This window comes from Gopherus evgoodei, chromosome 23 (genome assembly GCF_007399415.2).
Source record: "Gopherus evgoodei ecotype Sinaloan lineage chromosome 23, rGopEvg1_v1.p, whole genome shotgun sequence".
Lineage (NCBI taxonomy): Eukaryota > Metazoa > Chordata > Testudines > Testudinidae > Gopherus > Gopherus evgoodei.
In genome coordinates, this window is record NC_044344.1 from 1,328,020 (window position 1) to 1,350,042 (window position 22,023).

Below are 22,023 nucleotides of genomic sequence, written 5' to 3' on the forward strand. Positions count from 1 at the left end.
CATGAAGGGCAAGTACACCTCAGTACAGTGAATGGGAGCATTAGTTATCCTTGTGTCACTTGGGAACCTGCTTAAGGAACCAACGTTTCAGCCTCGACGTGCAGTTCAATGCCCATGTGAGACTTCGGCAGGGCCTTCCTGCCTGAATCTGAATAACCAGGCTCTTTGGCAAGACAGTTAAATAACTATTTTGGGTGGAAGGGGATCACCAGTGAAATGCACACACAGGAGGAAGGGAGGAGAACTACATGCATTTTAATAGTGCGTCTAAGACTCTGTTGCGGGAGCTAGACCAGGAAGAGCCAACTGACATCCAGTTTATCCAAAGGTCATTTTCACTTAAACATCTGCAGCTCTTTGTATTTCTTTACACAGCATGTGGATTCACTCCCCCAAGAAACATTTCCTAAAGAAATAACACTGCTGTGGTTCCTGCAATGCATACATTCCTATGCAATTACAAACCCTGAAAAACAGATTCAGGAACTCAGCCCTATGGTTTTACTTCTCAAGCACCTAATTACTTACGTCCAGTTGCCTTTCGAGAACATCGGCCGGACGCTCCATGATGAGCCAAACATATTAAGCGCTTTGGAGAAGCAGTCATTGTAGATAAGGCCAGTGTACATAGAGAACACTCCCATTAGCAGAATGATGTACCGACCACTAAAAATGGTGTTGAACATCTGTTTAATAAAAAAGTCTGTGAGGATACGCACACACAAAAACAGAGGCTGAAGTCACCCAATTCCAGGGCCCAGGCTGCCAGTCCTGGACTAAAGCCACTGAGCCCTTTGCCATTCTATGACAAGAATTAAGGCTGCAGGGGTTACAACTGCAAGGACGACACAAACTGAGCCCGGAGGACAGCTGGCAGCCTACCAGAGTGGGTTAGGTGGGACTGTCTCACCTTCCAGCTCAGGGGACATACAGAAAATATCACATTTGATGAAATTTCTTAAAATTTCAGTGTGAATAGGTGCCGGGAAGATAGTCAGAGCCTGGGCAGGTGCTGTTAACAGCTTCTCCCATGCTCTGCCCATGTGTTTCAGTCCTGACAGATCTGTTCGTCAATCCAAGACCTAACCGAGCACGACCAATTTAACTAAGTTATGGGAATGTTTAGGACAGTGGGCCGTGAGCGAGAACACATTTGACTGCAGCTTAGTCTCTGGTTTACAACCACTTATCACAGGAACTGGCACCCCCAGTGGTGAAAACCTCACAGATTAACCATCAAACCACGTCTGTCTGAATCATTGTTTCAGACACTTAAATGCAAACCAAAGGAATCCCCACAATTCTAAGAAGGGCATTACTCATCATCTTGTGGTCTATGGACTTTTGTTTGCTATTAGTTTGTTCATATTCTTGACAAACTGGACATGAAAAAAAATTGTTGTACTTTTGGCAGTTTGCAGGGTCGGGGGGGGGGGAAGGGGAAGAGGAGAGATCAATTTAGGTCTCTTTGCTCTAATACAGAACTAAGCTTGACCTAGCTCTTTACCTCATTGTCATTCTTCTGTGACAGAATGCGACTTTCCCTAACCACCATCCACACGGCAATTAACGTCATCAGGATTCCATGACCAAAGTCTCCAAACATCACAGCAAACAGGAATGGGAAAGTGATAATCGTGTACGGAGCTAGAAGGGAGAGGAAAACAGACCAGACATCTCTGTTTGGCTCTCTGGTTCCACTTATTCCATTAGCAATACAATTCATATATTCATTCCCATCTTCCAAACAGGATCAACCTTCACTGGAGATGCTGGAAGAAACTACATCACCTCATGGGACTTATAAAAGCAGCTCTGTTCATGTGTGGAAATAAGCTTCTGGCAACATTTAACTAAACTGAAAAGGAAAGACATTTATATCCTCTCTGAGGCTGGCAATTGCTAGCCAATCTCCCATCCTCCTCAAGTCTCAGATCTGTGCCCATGCTGACTGCGTCTTCTTTCCCAACGCATCCATGATATTTCACCTTAATCATCTTCCCTGTGGAATCAGTGGAAACACCACCATCAAGACACTGAGAAGCAGTAAGACTGAAGACAGGCACTAGAAAACCCAGCTGGAACAACTGTGTACTGGGCTGCGCAAGAGAGACTGAACTGTGACCTCAGTCACCTACACCTCTCTCAAATGGTAAGAAATGCTTTTCTCTATTCTCTGGTCCAACTGGTTCCCAGATGACCTGACCGCAAGGTCTCATTTTGCGGCTTTTTACTTCATTAAACCTAGCACATTAACAAGTATCCTCAGTTGCCAAAAAAACCCCACACACTACCTGTGCTACTTATGGGAGATCATGGAAACAGATTGAAATTGCCACCTTCACACAAGCCTGCAGCAGCTTGATGGGATGCAGTTGCTCAAGTATGCAGAAGCTACAAGGTACTAAACCTTTTAATCTAAACACAAATATGACTACAAGGGGACAGGAGAAATTAAGTCATTCAAACCTTTAATTTACAAATTACGACAGATTACTTTTTTGGAGACATCTATCAGGAATGCAAATTTAGAGTTGTTAAAAAAAATCAAGTTTAAATGCTCCAATGAGCCCTATCAGCCAGTCAAAAAGGTCAAGCACCTATTTATACTCTATCATGTCTCTGATGGTTAGATGCAGGTTTGATGGTAAGAGCAGGTTAGACAAACACCTGTCAGGGATGGTCTAGATAATGTTTAGTCCTGCCATGAGTGCAGGGGACTTGACTAGAGGACCTCTCGAGGTCCCTTCCAGTCCTATGATTCTATGACCTATTATTACTGCTGTTATATTCTGATCTGCTAAATCCACACTGGCCGTGAGTCTGCATTTTGTGGCCCAGTACTCTTGTAACATGACCTGCCTGCATAAAGCAGACTACCATCATGACAACTTAGCCTGAAATCAAAAGTTTTCTGATAAGACTGATCTCTCAGAGCACTTCTGGATTCGCCACTCCAGGAAATGCATTTTACAGCTGAAAGGGAGTCATCCTTGCTTTGAAATCTACCTCTTGGCTTAGTGCCCAGAAAATAGCTCTTTGCTGGCAGCAGTTTATCATTAAGACAATTTTGAGCACAATAGGGTAGGTTCTGCATTAACATACAGATGATTGGGCATATACATTTTCAAAGATGGCCAGCAATAACGTTTACAATTCACGGTAACAGAGGCTACGCTTGCTTAGATTGCTGGGTCAATCCTGTGTAAGGGCTTTGAATATCAGGGGAGACATCAAGCCACCCAGTCACCAGATCAGAGGGATGAACAGGCAGATTGTGTGTTTACCTGGATTTATCTCCCGGTAAGTTCCAATGCCATATGCATCTACTATATTCTGAAAGCCAGAAGTGAACTTGTTGGTTTTGTTGTAAGTCGGCGGGGTCTGATTGGTTTGCATCCTATTCAGGATGGATGGAACAGTGGATCCGCTGTGCTCCTGTATTAAAAACAGACAAACTGAGGTTAGCAACTCCTCCTTCCCTAGACAAGCCAAGAACAGAGGGGCAGGTTTGCCTCTCATTGGCATCAGGAAAACTACAGGGAACTTGCGTGTTTGCGGTCCACTTACACAATGCAGGAACACACTGTGGCCCTAGGAAAAAGTTTCCCCTGCCTTCGTGAGCCCCCTGTTTGCCCCCCACTCCTCCAATATTCTCCATTCCGATTTCTCCTGACTGGGATATAAAGTCACAGGCATTAACATTTAGGAACTGTACTGGGAGGATGGGCAGCATCGGAGGGTGGGTGGGGGTGCATATGTGGGAATTTATTAATGACTCATCAACTAGTTCTTTGATCTACAGCCAATTACAGAGGTGGCTGCACCTGCTGGCTCTGCTAACCAGATGCCAGGACTCTGTGTGTTCCCTCTTCTGATTTTCCAATTTTCCCCAAAACCAATAAGGTTCTCTCCTGATGCCTAAAACATTGCCTGAAATTTTGGAATTGATTGGATGGACAGTCAAAAGTTATTGCATTGCAGAGTGACAGAAATCCTGCAAGAATGGAGCTTGGCCAGACAGGTCTGTAGGAGAGTAAGTGTGTTACTGTGCCTGACATGCCACTAGTCATATCTTGTCAGGTCCCCGTTTTCACCACTCAGACACGGTACCTACACAGCATCTGATTTGCTTAAGAGGCAGATCCTACGGATGAGCCATTATTTGAGGCTCAGTGCCTGCTGCTAAGAAGCATAAAAGCTTCACTTCAAAACTGTCTCTCTGAGATAACAGAAAAGCATGTCGATACTGGGAAATGATTTTGCACAAAGGGTGTGTTCCTGTTTTACCATGAATCGAGGCAAGTACCCTAGTCATATGAGGAGAGAGAATACAGGAATCTAGATTAAAGATCTTGTTTGCTTTTATGGTTGAAGGACTTCAGATCAAAGAAAGATGGTGCTAGCATAGGGGAAGGATTCAGAACAAGGGGAGCCAATTATCCAAGGCCTGATCCTCAAGGAATTTAGACCCCAAAAGCCTGTTAGGGTTTTGCAGGAGGGAGACCTATAGGTCAGGAAGTAGCTCAGCAACTGATGGGGAAGGTGGGTTTCATAAAAATGCCGATGACAGGAATCGTATTTCACTGCTGGACTTTGCATCTCCGAGGAGGGACATGTCCACTGTGCCAGCTGCCAGGTTCCCTCCAAGCATTTCTGGACGGCAGTTGGTGGGTGGGTTCCTTGTTGGGCTTACCAACCTGCAGAGCTCTAGTCACCTCTGTCCAATGAGCAGAGTCAACCCAAGCTGCAAGCAGATCAGCAATCAAAGGAAAAAGCACAGATATTGTTCTGGACAGGTTATCTCCATTTTTTCACTTTATGGCATTACATGCCCCTGCCTAGGCAAGCAACCAACTCTGAAGTATCCCCAATGTTCGTTCAGCCCATCTCGCCAACAGCCAGTATTCTCTGGAACTCTGGGTGAGTGCTTTTCTGGTAACCGTAGTTGCGACAGATTAAATGTATCCTCTATGAAGGTTGCCATTTTTATATACAGCCTAAGAGATGCCTTTCAAAACTCTAGCCCAGTCTGGCTCCTCAGGTGCAATGATTCATCAGGGTTCAGCTGGCTGAAGGGGGCTGGTCTGCTGAGACTTGCAGGGGGGGTAAGTGACAACTGCTGCAGTTCGAAAGCAAGGAGATACTCACAGTGCCTCTTCTGAGAGCAAACTGGATGGAATCGAGGTCAGCGACAGGGCACCAGACTTCAGCAATCAAACACTTCTGGGTCACGTCAATGTTACACAGGTTCAGGGTATGGTAGATAGCCTTCATCTTCCGCACTTTGATGAACCAGACACGGATATTTTTAGCAGCTGCCTGCAGGACCCGCTGGCGATGATCCTCTGTTTGGTTCAGCACCTTGCACGGAAAAAGTGGGACAAAGACAGCAGTGAGGGATTCGGTTGCAATTTGTAGCACACAGCAGGGCACAACACAATAGCGGCTAGTGGTCAGGGCATATGGACAAGCCTGAGTCAGTGTAGGGCTGAGAGCCCAACACCCCCTCACGGCTGCATGTTTGGAACATGCTCTCCAGTTTCCTCACATGCACCCTAGTTTAGCCAAAATACACTCCTGGAAAGAAATGTACAGAACAGCTCTAGGCCATTCTCCTCCTGCCCCACCTCACCCCAGCAGAGAATTCCAAGAGGAAAATGGAAATGTTCAGATTCCCAAGGGGAGATTTTCTTCTCCACCCAGCTTTAAGTGACATTTGCTTTCGAAGCTGCAGAGAAATGACTGTGTGCTGTGCACTGCAAGAGCTCCACCTTGGGTGGTAGGGGACACAGGGAGCTTATGTTTGAAGGGTCAGAATTCATTCACATTTGGCTCTCAAAACTGGCTGAGAGGAGGGAAACAGAAAGTTCTTTGGTGGGGTCTGACTGGAATATGCCTCCAGATCTGGCCAAGACAGTTTCAGAGACTGTAAAGCCTCTCAAGTTCAAGTGGGAATGGCAGTATGTGACAAAGTGATCAGGTGCAGCTTGAAACTAGGCTGCTCCAGCATTCTTGCCCATTTTCTGATTGCTAAGCAGCTGGTCTCAGCAGCTTCATGCTAGGAGAGTTGGCACCTGTAAAAGCAGGGCCCTGCATTCAACACCTTTTGTTGTAGCTTTTGCATTTGATTCCTCTCAACATTTTATTTCCATAAGTCTCTCATTCCATTAAATCCCTTTCTATCTTCCTGATGTGCATCGTGCTTCCCTTTCCCTGGTTTCAGCGGTGACAGAGCTGGCGCCAAGCAGCTTACAGGTTGCTGATTCAGCTCTTTGCTAACCACTTGTTTATTCATTGCTTTCACTCACACCCAGAGCTGCAGCACAAGAGAGATCAGTTTTTAATACAGCAGACCTCCAGGGCACCGTGATGTGAAAGTACACGGACAGGCGTGAACTACTGTTGGCCTTTTAATCAATCTGTGAACACAGATTTGACCATTTTCATCTACAAAGACCCTAAAGAAGAAGGCCTCAGACCATCTTGCTTCTAGCTTTGAAGACATACACGCCTCTCTGACTCCCTTGCTCGCTAGCGTGAATTTCAATACCAAGGCTAGTATTTACACAGAGGGTTAGTCACTCAGCCTCCTGGAAAAATTAAACCTAACTAGGGAGCTGAATGGAACCAAGTAGAGAAACAAAATTATTCTCAGCTCTTGCAACTGTTTAATCTCACAGCAGATTCTTGATCTCGTTTAACTGGAAACTTTTAGCACAAGCTGTATCTACATCTAGCCTGGCCAATTAGTCTCAGACAAATGGGATCCACCCTTCAGGTCATGTGAGCCACCCAGCATTCCACAGGCTAATGCAGCACTGACCCAGTTTGTTCTGCGTTATTACCATTTGAAGATCGTCAATCCTCGTATTGACTCCAGAAGCCATTTCCTTCCTCTCCTGTGGTGTCTCTGGGCAAGGGTAGAGGGAGGCACGGAACCTGAATAGTTTAAGACAAAAAGCCAAATTGATACATAATGCTCAGTAAAGGAGTGTTTTAAGATTATGGGCTTTGCGAGTGAAAACGTCTCGCCATCATTCACCAAGGCAGATAGCTACAACACAAGTTTGCTCAAGGCCAAACCATTATCTGACCACACTGGCTTCTATATCCAAGTCAAGCCCTTGACATTAACATAGTCCTTTGTGCAGGTGTAAAACTCATTCTGAGCAAGAGAAAAACTGAGAAAAAAATATGTTGAGAACTTGGGCAACAAAACAGGTCTCAGCAGCACTTTTAACTAGTAATCAACGGTGCATTCGACAGACAGCTATTACACCAACGTAACTGCCCTTCAGAAGCACTGGCTTCCACCAGCAGGAAATCTTTCATGTTTCTGATGAGAAGCACGAGTTAACTTCAGTATGTGATAACTTGATTGCTTTCACATTTTTGCTATAACAGCAAAAGCAATTCATCCACTTTATGGATTAAAAACTGGGAGTGGCTAATTTAGTTGTCCAACAACCTTTAGTAACACATATCATGCGCTGATGTTTATTAGGTTTACTATGTCAAGGACAGCTAAGGATTTCTATTATGCTACTCTTTGCATCATCCTAGATTTTCTGACTAATACAGGCTTAAGGAACTGTTAAAGTACATATTTAGACACTCAATTTGTATTTCAAAATGCATTACAAATATAATACATGAACAACCTGGTTTTCAGAAGTGCTGAGCACAGCTGAAAAAATCAAGCCACAAGTGTTTTTAAGTCTGATTTCTTCTTACCCTTCACAGATTTTCTTGACTCTATTTTTCAGCTGATCACCTTGGAAAAAAATAATAAACACAGACTTGTGCACGTAGTCTCCCTGGAATAGACAAACACAGATGAAGTGCAAGACCCAAGTATTACACAGGAACTAGCTATTATAGCAAATTACCACACAGCTCTGTATTTTCCCTGTTGCATGTACGAATATACAGGAAATTATAGCTGCACATTGAGTCAAGAACATACCCTAACACAGTCACAAAAACCTCACTTTGAAAGGAACTCTGTCAGCCTTGGTCTACACTGGGGGACGGGGGGAGGAAATAAATCTAAGTTATGCAACATCAGCTATGTGAATAACATAGCTGAAGTTGACACACTTAGACCTACTCACCACAGTGTCTTCACTGCAGTGAGTCAACTGCTGCTGCCCCCCGTTGACTCTGCCTGCGCCTCCTGTGGCAGTGGGCTACAGGAGCCAACGGGAGAGTAGACTAGACACGATGAATTGACCCCCGCTGGATCGATGGCTGCCCGCTGATCTGGCAGTAGTATAAACATACCCTTAGCTTAGTGGTCTCTTCGTGCTGGAGCTAAACGGTCTATCTGCTTATCAGATCTATAAAATCTGTGCAAGAATAAACTGAAAAAATCACGCGGAAGTTGGAAGTTTTTATTGCCCAACATTTGGCTGCAGTTAGGTGCGTATCGTCAGCTCTTCCAGCCAGCCCCACTGTGACTAAAAGCAGCAAGTAAAAGAATGAATGGAAGTGAGGTGATGTATGTGGTATATTTAGTTACAAGAATGCCCAGGGGCCTAAAAACCTGGGGTTCTCCAGGGAGGTTCACAGCACATTCTCTGTGCAGCTGTTTGGATTTAGATATCTAACTCCCCTTTCCTGCATTTGTTAATAAGATGTTGTTCTACCTTACATAGGAAATTTAGCTTCATGCTTCTCAGAATAACACTAGATGTAACGTCATTGTCCAACACTTCCTTAAATTAAGAATATAGCCCCTCTCTGGCAGACAGCTGGTATTCAGTTCAGCTATCAGTAGAGCAACACAGCAACCAAATTCATAGGGAAAATAGGAAGTAACAACTCAATGTTTCAAATCTTTATTTCACTGCAGCCCACAGTCCTCCTTTTGCTAATTCTTAACTGAAGCAGCTATGGAGTTGCAGAGTTTCCAATGTGTATACATCAGTGGATGCCATTAACAAAATAAAATAAGCATCCTTCCTCGTCAGAATGTTTACCATTTAAATTGTAAGGAAGACCAATGGAACTAAGAGCTACTAAAAGACCTTGCAGCTCACATTTGGTGACCATCTTTAAAAGATTAAAAGGAAAGATTTTTTTTTTTTTAAATAGTGCAAAAGACTCCAAATGAGCAACAGATACTATACAGAGACTTCTAAACTGGTCACCACCCAAACAAGGCAAGAGGTTGCTCAGCCTCTGTTGCAGACAGGAATAACTTACACAGTACTGCAGATGGGCATGGCACTTTACTGAAGGAGGTTACAAGTGAAGGCCCTAATTCTGCAACTCTGGCCCTAAGACAAGAGGGGATGACTAACACAGGGAGCAGGCAGGGAGGACCATAGTGAAGACAGTGCAGTCATGCACGTCTCAAGAACATGCAATGTCGGTGAACATACAATGCAGGTGAAAAACAACTCTGAACTCAGGCTGTTTCAGGGGGAAACCACTTCTCAGATACAAATGCCTTTGTTATTTCAGGACCTGATCCCGCAATGAACGCCATGCAGCTAGATGAGGTGAAGAGGCCCACCCTCACAGAGCTCATTGCAGGATCAGGACCCAAGTCTGATTGTACATTTGTTATTCATTTGGGATCTCATAGTATTTTGCCTCCATGAAAAGCAATTCATTTTACCGTCACAGGATCTTCCAGGGGGGTTTCGATTTCAGCCTGACGCAGGAATACGTTTCCTCGACACACTCGCCACAACATGCGCTCAAAGGTAGGGATTCGCTCACGGTTGATCACGCCGGCCACAAATCTGCATGAGGTGGAAAAAACTGTGGATTAGGTTGCTGCCCCTAGTAACGTTTGTAGAGCACAAAGAACCTAGAGCTCCAAGAGGTTAACTGGAGGCTAGCTGATAAATCAAGGTTTAAAGCTACGAACTCCAGCTGACTTGTTTGTGGTTAGTTCTATAATCAAAATGGGACACACACACACGAAACAGCTAGAACATGTCAAAGGCTGTACCCTCCATCCCCTTTGAGAGCAAGCCTTACTGTCTGCAGATTAACTACCATACTTACAAAGTAAAAAGCACTTTACAGTGTGAATGCATTAGTTTCCCCTTCAGTCATAGAACTTCCATGCCTGTTGCTGTCAATTTCACAATGCTCCTGTAACTTCCATGCCAAAGACTGTACAAGACAGGAAGGGCAGCAACAGGCTACACAGCTTTCAAAGACTATAGGCATTTGCTTTAGAGGAGAACACTTGTGCAAACTCCTAGGTCCAGGTAAAGTGGTATGAAAAAGATGCCTGTGGCTTCTACATTTCTGTTTCAAAGGTGACCTGGAATCAACTAATGAAAAGGGATAAAAAGAAGTGGCCTTATTGTCAAAGATGCTATGCTCCTATTGACTAATGGAAGCTCTGAATTTTCTGTAAGTTTGAAAATCAGGCCTCAAATGCTTACAGAATAGGCTAGCTCTAGGTTTCTGTGCTGCTATGCAAGACACCAGAGAATGACTTCCTCTTTCAGCTACTTTCTCCCTGGGCTAGCAGGGCCTGGAAAGTTAGCAGATGTGGGACGGGGAAGGATGGAGACCCTTACTAGTTGATTGTGGATTGACCCTGATAGGCCGAAGGTCCCAGTGTGGAGGTCCTTGGGGCGGTGTTTGAAGCCCTCTGGATTCCAGATGGGAGTGAACAATTAAGGCAAACAGACAAAACGGAAAGTATAAAAGTTGCTGTTACCCAAGTCGTAGAGGGGCAGCTCTTCCGATCTCACTCGGCTCCAGGAGCGAAGAGGATTCCTCCAGCAGGTCTGGATCCGCCATCTGCTGATGATGCAATTCAGCCTGAATTCACAAATCAATTAATATCTAATGAAACTAGTTAGTGGCATGCAGGGAACGAGGAACCAGAAGACAGTTTTCAGGAGAGGAGGAAAAAAAAAAAAAAAAAAAAAAGAGATACCTCCAAAGGACACCAAAAAAAGGGTCACACAAGGGAGGGGAAAAACAAGAGGTAAGCAGAATGGCTCAGCAAAGCTTCTGTGGAAAAGGGTCTGGAAATTGCAAAAGAAAAACAAGATGCTTGTGGGATATATAATTCTGCAGAGGGGTGGAAGTTAGATTTTACCCAAAGTTATGTTCCCAAAAATGTTCTTAACTTTTTGAATATGGTGTAGAGTGACCCAACATGCTTCCATCACTACTTTCTGAACTTAGGGGAAATGGATGAAGAGAGGTACAGAGAAATACTCATTCATGTACCGTAATACCGCTGTGTGTGTCTGTGCGTTTTCAATATATTTACCAGCAGCCACGGGCGTTGCAAACATAGGTTGCCTTTTTAAGTGGAACAGGTGCCAGGATTCTTTCACTCTCTCAAATTCAGTCCACTCTGGCCAGATTCAGAAGAATGCTGCCCAGGCAAGATTTCTGTAGTAGGTCCAGTTGACTAAAACATAAGGAAAGTTTGCACTTCTGCTACACCCATGACTGCATGCTTTATAGATCTTTAAAACATCACAATATCCCACTGAGGAGCACAGGTAGCATCATTTCATTCTAAAGATGGGTGACCTTAGCCTAGTCCCTTCATCTCTCAATGCTAAGTCAGTAGAAGAGCCAGCAATAAAATCGGAGAGTCCCAGCTGCTAGATGTCCTGTCTATCCATGACTCTGATTCTCCCTCCATAAATGCACAATGCCTATAGCTTGAAGAAAGCACTTTTGAGAGTGAATACCCTTTTTTTTCCCCTTGTAAGATATTTTTATCTAGGTGCTGAATATATGCCAGTGATGTACATAGACCTAATACCACCAATTACGCCAGTGCCACCAATTCAAACAAGCACATGACTTGACTTGCTGGTCATCGTGGAAAGGGTCACCCAAATACAGGAGAACCTGCTTCAACACAGGAAAAAAAAAACCTGACTGACTGCACACTCCGAGTTGCCACCTACCAGTCCACAATGGAAGCCATGCGGTGTATCAAACTACAACTCACACCTGAGGGGGGGCCACATCTGAAAATAAATCTTTCCCGAGCTCTTCTTGTCTTTGAATAACCCATCAACTTCACCACGCTCATCATCAGAAGCAAGCTCCCCAGAAACCAAGACGCACTCAAAGTGGCACCAGACCCAATCAGAGTAACAGATACAAAACCTGCAGACACATCTCCACTCCCACAATGATCAATACCCCCACAACACATCTTTCCAGATTCATGGGTCCTAGGCATGCCTGTCACAACATGCAGTGTACCTCATCGAGTGCCCCAACAACTATATGGGTGAAACCAGACATTGTATGCTCTCAAATTAACTAACTCCCACAGAACAATGATAGAAGACAACACCACCAGATCACTGGTGGGTGAACACTCTTCACAAACCAATCACTCCATATCCGATCTTTCAATACTTGCCCTCAAGGGAAACCTGCACAAAACCTTCCAAAGGTAAGCCTGGGAACTCAAATTCATAAGTCTGCTAGACACTGAAACCCCAGGGACTTAACGGGGACAATAGTTTTATGGCTCATTACAACAATCTGTGAACACACCACACTTCCTACTGCCCTTAATCACCCACTTCAAACCTTTTATGCATAACAATCTAATGCCCAACTGCCTGCTTCATTTCAAGTGACCAACTCCAACATTCATTGCCCCTTCTGCTTGTCCGACCTTGTATTTAGCTCAGACACTCTGCTTCTTTCCCAAGACCTGAAGTGCTCTGAACAGCTTGAAAACTTGTAACTTACAGCACTGGAAGTTGGTCCAGTACAAGATATTACCTCACCTACCTTCTCTCTCTCAGAAGGTAAACTGAGAAACTGTAAATTACTTTCTATTTATTGTGACTAATTTACAGGCTGAAATTCCTGGGAACATAACTTGTAAATATTAGTGATTCAAATTAGGAAGGATGTTAATACCACATCCTCTCACAGAGCATTAACACAATGCATCAGTAGGGATTCTTTCCCAAAATTTCCACCCCTGCAGTTTATAAAAGGAAATGGAGACATTAAGGAACTCTTCTGTGCCAAAAAGGACCCAATGCTACCTTGAGATGTGCACAGGTTTCCAACCGATTTCAATGAGTGGTCCCTGCACACACACAAAAGCAGAATTTGCCCCAGAAGATGTAAATTGTGTGTACACTACAGTCTTGTAAAAATGTTATGCAAGTTTACGAGTGCAGGCACAAAATCCATCTGCCCACATATTCTCATGATAAAAACCCTGGAAAGATATTTTACTTGCCAATCAAAAAAGGCCACTTGTTCTGGGAGAGAAGTTTGCCAGGCTGATGTACCACACACAAGATACAGCTCAACTGCCTGCTCATGAATACTTAGCTACAGCTTACAAAAAGTAAAAATAAAAAACATTAAGGTAACCATTAGTGTACGTCCAAAGAGTGATAAAGAAATGGTTTTCCCTTATAAGCCAATCCATTCCCCCCTTTTAGGCATTCAATCCAAATTAAAGTAAACTGCATGGAAACCTTAATGTTTCATAGAAGAACATAACCAAAATAGACAAGGGCCCCAAATACACACCCACCCACAAAAAGACACCCATCAGACTGAATGACTTTAAAATTACCTTTTAAAATTAAAATGGCAGAATTCCTAGCTCTAACAAAGTTATGGAAAATTTAAGATCAATTCTACCAAAGGGGCTTGTATTGCATTTGTTAATAAGATAATATTTACTGTTGCTAGATTTTTTGTAAGGTATGTGTTACACTAGATGAGGCCTGTTTCATTCCTGACAACACATTTTATATTTCAGAGTATCTGTCAAGGCAAAAGAATAGTTTCTTGCTTAAACACATCTGTGGAAACAGCTCTAGTGCTTGACTATTAGCTAGGCTAGTCTGGGACGCAGACCGATGCTTTGGTGTCCCTGAGCCTCTGACTGCCAGATGCTGGGACACAATGATGGGGATGGATCACTTGACAACTATCCTGTTCTGTTAATCTTGATAACAATTCCACTTTCTGGCAGGGTCGGTTATTGCATGAAATGTAACTGTAGCAGGACTATTCAGACTACTGGGAGTTTGTTAGGGAAGGTGAGAGCTGTTCAGACACAATGTAGGAAGATAGAGGACTGGCCATCCCATAAGGTCTCTGATCATAATTTTCACCAGCTTGCAGCAGAGTATCACAGAGAATCAGAACTCCAAAGAGGTTTTTATCTTATTCTGAATAACAAACTCCCAGCCTACACTCTGTGTATATGACTATATAAATCAGAAAGATGATGGGAATGACATCCAAAATTGCTTTAAATGATTATTTGAGGATCAGGCTCAGACTAGGGGTCCCTTAATTTCAAGGCCCAAAATTAGAGATTTTGCCATCTTCCTTCCCTTGGATTACTGAGAAAACCAAATCTTGAGAAACAGCAAGAAACAAGGAGTTCTGCTCTGCAAATGTGCTTGACAGGTATAAATAGCGCACACAATTCAAGCCCCTTCACCTTCATTTTCACAAGCAATGAAAAAGATTCAATTCACTATCTAATTTATTAATCCTGAGCCCAGAAGGGGATGACAGATGCAAAACAAACTAAAGAAAGCAGATGGCAAGAGGAGTTAGAGGAAAGGGAGACAGGGGACTGCATGCCATTAACCATTACTTTTCCAGTCTTCTTTACGCTCTCATTCTAGGATGCTTATGGTAAAAGATTCAGAGAAATCTCTCCAGTTCATACTGCTCTTCATAAGCAAAGACAAGAAGACTGAGAAAAGGATCATCATCATCATCATCATCATCAACAACAGAAATAGATATATGTATATGTTATGTAATGGACAAGAAATGGCTTCATTGGAGACGTGTCATTTCGTTCTTTTATGACTAATATTCTATTCATTCTCCCTCTCCCACTACTGTTTTTCCAGAATGTGCAAAGATTGAGTACAAAGTCATTTCAATTGTGAGCCATTTCTTGTGTAACTAATTACTACAAATAACTGAGAATACACAGACTTTTAGTTACAGATGAAAAATGTCTTCAAGTGTTGAAGGCACCGTGCAAAGATCATATTTTCAGTGAAGAAATAAAACAGTGATTAGTGATAGTAGCTGGCCTGCACAATCTTAACAGTCTCACAAAGTCTCTCCAAAGGCCGATACCAGCCATTGGGCCTAGTCAATGTGTGGGTGGCATAACGTTCCATACACTGTAAACAGAAGTAGTTAGCTCTAAATGTAATACATTCAATGGAAGGTAACATGATAAGTATTTATCCCGAGACCATATTACAAATCTCAATGTGTTATTGCTTTGCTATAATCTATATGCTGCTGTGTAACATCTGCTGCTCCAGTTGGCTGACAGGAGGGATAAATATTGATATTAATTTTGCCTGGTGGAGACGGTGAGCCTCATGGGAACATTTGTTACAAATGCCTTAAAATGGGCAGAATAACCCATTGTTTTTGTTTCAACATTACATGGATTTTGATCTGATTAAATTGAAATAGGATGTTAATTCTGTACCTGAAGAAAAGCATCAGCTACGTGTTATTTACTATATACTGTGTCAGGGTAAGTACCCTGAAAAGAGGTGCCTTAGTAATGATTTTAAACAACACTAATTGCACTTGCTGTTTTTTCTATGTTCAGTTAGAACAGGAAGGTAATAACACTTGTTACTTATTGCAATCAAGCAGCAGATCATCAGGTTGTCATTGTCCAAACAGACTCACGCAATGGAATCAGCAACTTGCAAACTGACATTCAACACTTGAAGAGACAATCATATAGTACCAGCCTGTTGGCCGATCACAGCCAGTAGCTCCCATGTTATCAGTCAGGATGCATGTGAGAGTCTGGGCAGGACAGCCTTAACGGTAACTCTTTTGCTCATATAAAAACCATGCCTGCGCCAGAGGAGAACAGTTAGATAAAGTTTTCAGGAGGCCAGCTCTGCAGGACTATGCACTTTGTGCCTTTACAATCAGCAGGGCACAAAGTTCTTCAGCACTCCATGGCCAACTCTGGAATGCATCACATACTGTGCAAAATATTTCCCTCCCCCTCTAAAAAGGTACATGGCCAGTTTCCTTTCCTGAGAGAGAGCTAGATTGTAAGCTGCTTATATATGTTTTAATATGACTTAAAGGCATTTTGTAAAGATCACCTGGGCTCTTTATTGGGACGTCTCAGTTTTGCTTTGCTGCTGTACCCTGGGTGACAGCAGGGCAGCATTTCATTGTTCTGGAGAAAGTGCTTGCAGTGCTCCTGTCAAGCATTGGTCAAAATGAACATCAAGCCAAAGGCCCAACTGTACTTCTGCATGGTAGCACTGCTCCAGAACTTGCCACTGAGCATTTTAGAGCTTGAGCAAAATCTCACTACATTTGACAGGAATCTTGCTATTAACTGCAAAGGATTTTGGATCAGGGCAATAATGACAAATCTACAGAATCCAAGTTTTATATTCATCCCTCATAACAGAGGATTTCTGGGGTTTACTTACATACTTGCACCAAGCAGAAAAATGCATATTGGAGGAGGAAATGGCCTTAATCTCACAGTGATGCTGTCATCTACTGACCTGCTTAGGTTTTTCAGAAGCCAGGAAACAATGATTTATTCACAACCTGTCTCCACACAATTAATTCTATGTTTTTACTGGGAACACATGCAGCAAATATAAATAATCAGAAAATGTAAACGCCATGATTGGCTGTGCGCGCATTGCATGAAAAACTGAAAATGATTTGAGAAAGTTTCTTAAACCAAAAAAAGTATAGAAATGAGTCATCCAAAACAGCAACTGAAAAACAACACTCTTGAGAATAAAAATGGCAATTTGTGTTTCAGTGCTAAACCCCCTGATATTCTGACCTCATCAAAAAACTGCTGAGTTTTGCGCAGTATACATTTTAATTCTGTCAGCTCTAGGAAGTTTCTCTTCAGAGCTTCCTGGTTTGTGTTGATCTCTTTAAGCTCATTTTCAATTTTTTCAAAGTTTGCCTGAGAAAGAAAAGGAGAGGGAAAAAAATGTAAAGTGAACCTAAAAATAAATGCTATTCATCCCTAATTAAGCACACAGTTCAAAGTGTGCTGTGCAAGGTCTTGTTTCAACTGCATTCAGGTTACCCATAATTACTAGATGCTGCCTGCATCTTGTCTTCTTCACAATGCATCTTAAAACATTAGTATCAGATTATAATGCTACTCTATATAAAAAGATTAATAATTAGATTATTTATGGATTGAGGAAGGCTTCTACAGACTTCCAACACAGTATAAACTGGTGCAACCCCAGCAATTTAGAGGAGTTGTACAGTAACTCCTCACTTAAAGTTCTCCTGAGTAATGTTTCCTTGTTACCTTGCTGATCAATATGGGAACATGCTCTTTTAAAGTTGTGCAATGTTGCCTTATAACCTTGTTTGGCAGGCACCTGCTTTGTCCATTGCTTGCAGGAAGAGCAGCCCCTTGCAGCTAGCTGGTGGGGGCTTGGAACCAGGGTGCACTTGGATGGGCATCCCTCCTCCTTCCCAACCCCCCACCCAGCAGGCTATCAATTGCCAGCAGTTCAGCTGTCCCTCCCTCCACTGCCATGTGCTGCTCCTGCCCTCTGCCTTGGAGCTGCTCATGGGAGCCTCCTGCTTGCTGTGCAGGGGAAGAGGAAGAGGGGGGCTAATGTCGGGTGTATCCCAGCTCCTGTCCTTCCCTCCCCGCTTACCCCTTCTTCATATAGAAGAGGGTGGGGACACTGAAAGGGAGGGAGAGATCTTGCTGCCTGCAGCTGCTGTCTCAACTTCCTGAGAGTGGTGTGCCTGTACTTAAAGGGGCAATGCGCATCATTCTCTCCCCCACACACAGGGTGTGTGTCTGTCTGGCTGCCATGCTGTTTCCCCTCCCTCCATTCATGCTGCCTTGCAGAGTGTGAGGCTACATTAACAACAATGGGTTAGCCCTTGAGGGCTCAACTGAATGCTAGTTCATCACTTAGCAGTAAGGCATTCCCTGGGAAATATCCCGCCCTCTAACTTCACCACCTCAACCAAGCTTCACAATACTGTGTACAAATTGTTTAAAACTTATACTGTGTGCGTGTATTCATTTGCATCTTATACATACAAAGAAGTTACAGTAAACTATGCAAACCTCAGAATGCTTATGGGCAGATCCTCAGCTGCGGTAAATCAGTGCAGCTACACTGAAGACAATAGAGCAGGGGTTCCCAACGTGGTGCCATCTAAATGCACCCGTGTCCTAGCCGGCAGTTAAGCATCCACCGAAATGCCGCCGAAATTCGGCGGCGACGCCTCTTGATGGCATCACTTGCCGCTGACAAGCGGTATCATCAAGAGGCGTCGCCGGTGAAATACGGCAGCATTTCGGCAGATGCTTGACCACCGCCACGGTCCTTCGTCTGGTGCCTGCCTGACGAAAAGGTTGGGGATCACTGCAATAGAGCTTTGTTGATTTAAACCAGGTAGGGATCTGACCCTGTATGTTCTTACTACTAAATTCTAAAGAACTCAGTTATTGAGACTAATTAGCACAACTTCTGCTATCTAGACTGAGATACTAGTTCAGCCTTAATGAAACACTGTTACCTCTAAATCGATCATGTCCCGTGGGAAAGGCACCTCTGGGTTCTCACCGGTGTCCAGGATTGGGATGTTCGCTTTTTTAATCTCCTTCTCAACAAACCCTAAAGACAGAAAATGTTTCATGAAACAAAAGCAAGAAACTACATCAGTCTCTCTGCACCTTCACATTCCTCATCACCTCATCTGACCAGCAGCTGCATATCCCTCCCCTACAACCATCCATCCTATCTGTAGCAGAACTCCATCAGAATACAGCTCATGTGGTTGCTTTAAAAGATCCACAAGTTCTCTTCTCCACAGGAAACAAACCTTTCCAAAAGCAGCCTAGCCTACTGGGAAACTAATGTTACCTTACCAGTAACACAACACTTAGCTATGGCACATAATTTCAAGAGTTTAGGGTGCTTTCTTCCCTTAAAGCTAGTATAGAATTAGAAGCATGCATCAACATAAAGCAAGGACATACTGAGTTTCCGGTCCATCTCCTCACATCTCCTGACTTCGTTAACAAATTTACGCTGGAACACATTCACATCAGGGTTCAACTGCAAACAGAAACACACATTTCCTTAGGAGTGTTTAAATGTGAAGGATCATGATTACTAGTTTATCAGGGTTGCGTGGGGGGGGGGGTTTGGCGAGTGGTGGTTTGTTTTTAAAGAATGATGCAAGGAAAGTGTACAGCAGATATGATTGTTGTGCAGCATAACCCACTTTACTGATAAGTAACAACTAGCTGGAATATACGTGCCTGGGACACAAGTGGACACCGAGATAGCAAAGATGAATTATGACACTTCGCCATATAAACAGCAGCCAGGATCTTAATGATCTGATGCACTTTACTGACACAGGAAAGTAGCCACTTACATCACGAAACTGAACCTTCCCAAGCTCTCCTAACTCGCTGACACAACAGTATGCAGCTTCCGACTGGAGGAAAAGCTGGGCCAGGGTCATCTCCTCACTTCGGAAAAGCTCCCCCATGATGAAAGGCAAGTGTCGGTCAAACCAGGAGTGGAATTTTAACCCTAAAATTAAAAGGTTGTAGGTCTGAGAATGTACAGCACAGTCTGAATCCCACATTTGTGAAAGGACAATTTGCCTCCTACGGTCAGAGGAGAAAAGGTATAAAACACAGTCCCATGGAATAATTCTACATACTGCATGCAAATATCTTGACTTAAAAAGAATACAAGAGGAAGTGATGATTCTTTCCTAAGATGTTTGAGAGGTCATGTAGTTCTTCAGCACCTTCTGATAAAAGGCTATTTCATAACTTTCTAAGGAAAAACCTTAGTGAATCATGATAGATCTTACTCATTGACCAGTGGTACAAGGGAGGTGAAACTTGTTATGTCACATGGTTTGCAAAGCACCATGGATAGTTAACACACTACAAACAATTCTTTCTTCAGCAATCTAAGAACTCTGCTCTTCCAGGGCCATCTCTTTCTGCTTTAAGCATTGCACTTAAAGTACAGCTCTCAGAGGCAACCCAGCTCCCATGGTATCTAAAGGCCAAAAGCTGCCTATTGAAGTGTCATCCTGGAAGCAGTCAGCTTTCAGCTGACAGCATCCCTGAACTGTCAGGGAGGAGTTCTCCCAGGAAGAGACCAGCATCACCATCACATGACACTAGTGCAGTTCAGGAAATGCAGCACACCGAATACTGAGTTATAGTGCAGCACTGCTGGGGCAGAGAACACGTTCTTTTGCTCTTCTCTTCATTCGGCTGCTAGATTTTATATTTCCACCCTGCCCACTACAATCTATTTGGAGGTCTGTCAAATTATCGTAAGGAGCAGGGTAGTGCTTCACTCAACACAGGTTTTAAAACACAAGAGAACCTGGCGCCATCAGTGGTCCGCAATTATTATTGGCTCAAATTAGCTGAGCCTATTAGACCAAAACTGAAATGAATGACACTATTTCAGTTCCAGCCACACTGATTTCTGACTTCACACTGCTGAGTGGAATTAGCTGCTGGTAGGACACATTCTCTCTGTGTGACCACAGGTGGTGTTTGTATCTATGCCCAGATGCTGTGTGAACATGGGCATGTAATTAAAAATCCATCCACAAGCACTGTATTTCCATTTTGAAATCTACAAAGTAACAAGCCTTGAAACTGACTGGATGATTTGTTTGCCTCTGGGTTTATCCATAGCATGTTTTTTAAATGGAATAACAGACCTTACAACACACATATGCAAACGAGAATGATAACATATGTACTGACAGCTGAATCAGACAAAAACCCTACGAAAGGCAGGTGCGATCGTCCAGGTAAACAAGATGCTCAGCCACTAACACAACCCGCTTCTCAGCCTCTGGAAGCGGCTTCTGCCGGGGACGCGCAAGGCGGTGGCGCCCGGGAAGGCCCAGGCAGAAGCAGAGGTTCCAGAAGTGCCGCAGCTGCCCAGTCCTGGCAGCAGCCGCGCAGGGCCCTTGGCTGCAGGAGCGGCTCTGCGGGAGCGCTAATCCCCAGCTGAGGACAGCGCCGGACACAGACCAATTAGCAGAGCCCCCGCCCCCCCGCAGCAGGGCAGGCTGGAAAACGGGGGCGGGGGCAGCCTGAGGGCTGAGCTCCCCCCGCCCCCCCGCAGCAGGGCAGGCTGGAAAACGGGGGCGGGGGCAGCCTGAGGGCTGAGCTCCCCCCTCCCCACAACTGGGGGCTCCCCGTGGCCTCTCCCGGGGGGACCCGCCCCCCAGGCGCCCTGCAGAGCGGGGTGACCCCAGCCCCGCCCCGCCCCGCCCCGCCGCTCGGGGAGCCGCCCCGCCCCCACTGCTCAGCGCCACCTGCCGCAGCGAGACCCCCCGCCCGCCCCCCCTTACCTGCTGCCCACTCCGGCCCCTACTGCGGCCGCCGCAGCATTAGCAGAGCCGCCCCGCCCCTCCCTGACGTCACCGCGCACGCGAACGTCCTCCCCCCGCCGCAGCGCCGGATCACGCGAGGGCGTCGCCTAGCGACGGCCCGGCGCCCATCTTGTTTCCCTGTGGGCGGCTGGGCCCCTCCGCCCGGAAGTGCCCGGAATGGGGGAGAGGGAGACAGGCGCTCCCGGCAGCGCGGCCGCAACCGCTGACGTCACAGCAGGAGCCGATGCGTCACGGCACAACCTGCTGACGTCACAATGGGCACAGTGAGGTTTTGATGCAAGGTTGATGATGTCATGACAGAGCAGTCAACTATCAGAGGGGGAGCCGGGTTAGTCCGGATCTGTAAGAGCAGCAGAGAGTCCTGTGGCGCCTTCTAGACTAACAGACGCTTTGGAGCATGAGCTTTCCTGGGTGAATACCCACTTCGTCAGATGCATCTGACGTATTCACCCACGAAAGCTCATGCTCCAAAACGTCTGTTAGTCTATAAGGTGCCACAGGATTCTTTGCTGCTTTTACAGAGCAGGTTGTGCACTGCAGCGTATTGGACTCAGATATTGCATTGGGGAGCCCTGTCGTGTCTCGGTGCAT

General features: G+C 44.7%; 1 protein-coding gene across 9 annotated transcripts in view; it reads right to left on the reverse strand.

The window, feature by feature from the left end:
- ATP6V0A1 (ATPase H+ transporting V0 subunit a1) overlaps positions 1-21,459 on the reverse strand; it is a 47,063-nt gene extending 25,604 nt beyond the window's left edge. For 5 of the 9 annotated variants that reach the window (XM_030540924.1, XM_030540922.1, XM_030540919.1 and 2 more), the window contains exons 1-13: positions 21,391-21,459; positions 19,423-19,583; positions 19,019-19,097; positions 18,556-18,653; positions 16,829-16,957; positions 10,694-10,797; positions 9,629-9,755; positions 7,738-7,820; positions 6,849-6,942; positions 5,152-5,364; positions 3,288-3,438; positions 1,508-1,647; positions 529-686 (exon numbers count right to left, since the gene is read on the reverse strand). In XM_030540924.1, the coding sequence (XP_030396784.1) occupies positions 529-686; positions 1,508-1,647; positions 3,288-3,438; positions 5,152-5,364; positions 6,849-6,942; positions 7,738-7,820; positions 9,629-9,755; positions 10,694-10,797; positions 16,829-16,957; positions 18,556-18,653; positions 19,019-19,097; positions 19,423-19,539 (1,493 nt within the window). In that variant the 5' untranslated portion in view covers positions 19,540-19,583; positions 21,391-21,459. The remainder of the gene's footprint in view (positions 1-528; positions 687-1,507; positions 1,648-3,287; positions 3,439-5,151; positions 5,365-6,848; positions 6,943-7,737; positions 7,821-9,628; positions 9,756-10,693; positions 10,798-16,828; positions 16,958-18,555; positions 18,654-19,018; positions 19,098-19,422; positions 19,584-21,390) is intronic. The other 4 variants (XM_030540926.1, XM_030540925.1, XM_030540921.1 and 1 more) reach the window with 2 other exon arrangements.
- Positions 21,460-22,023: the final 564 nt, after the last annotated feature.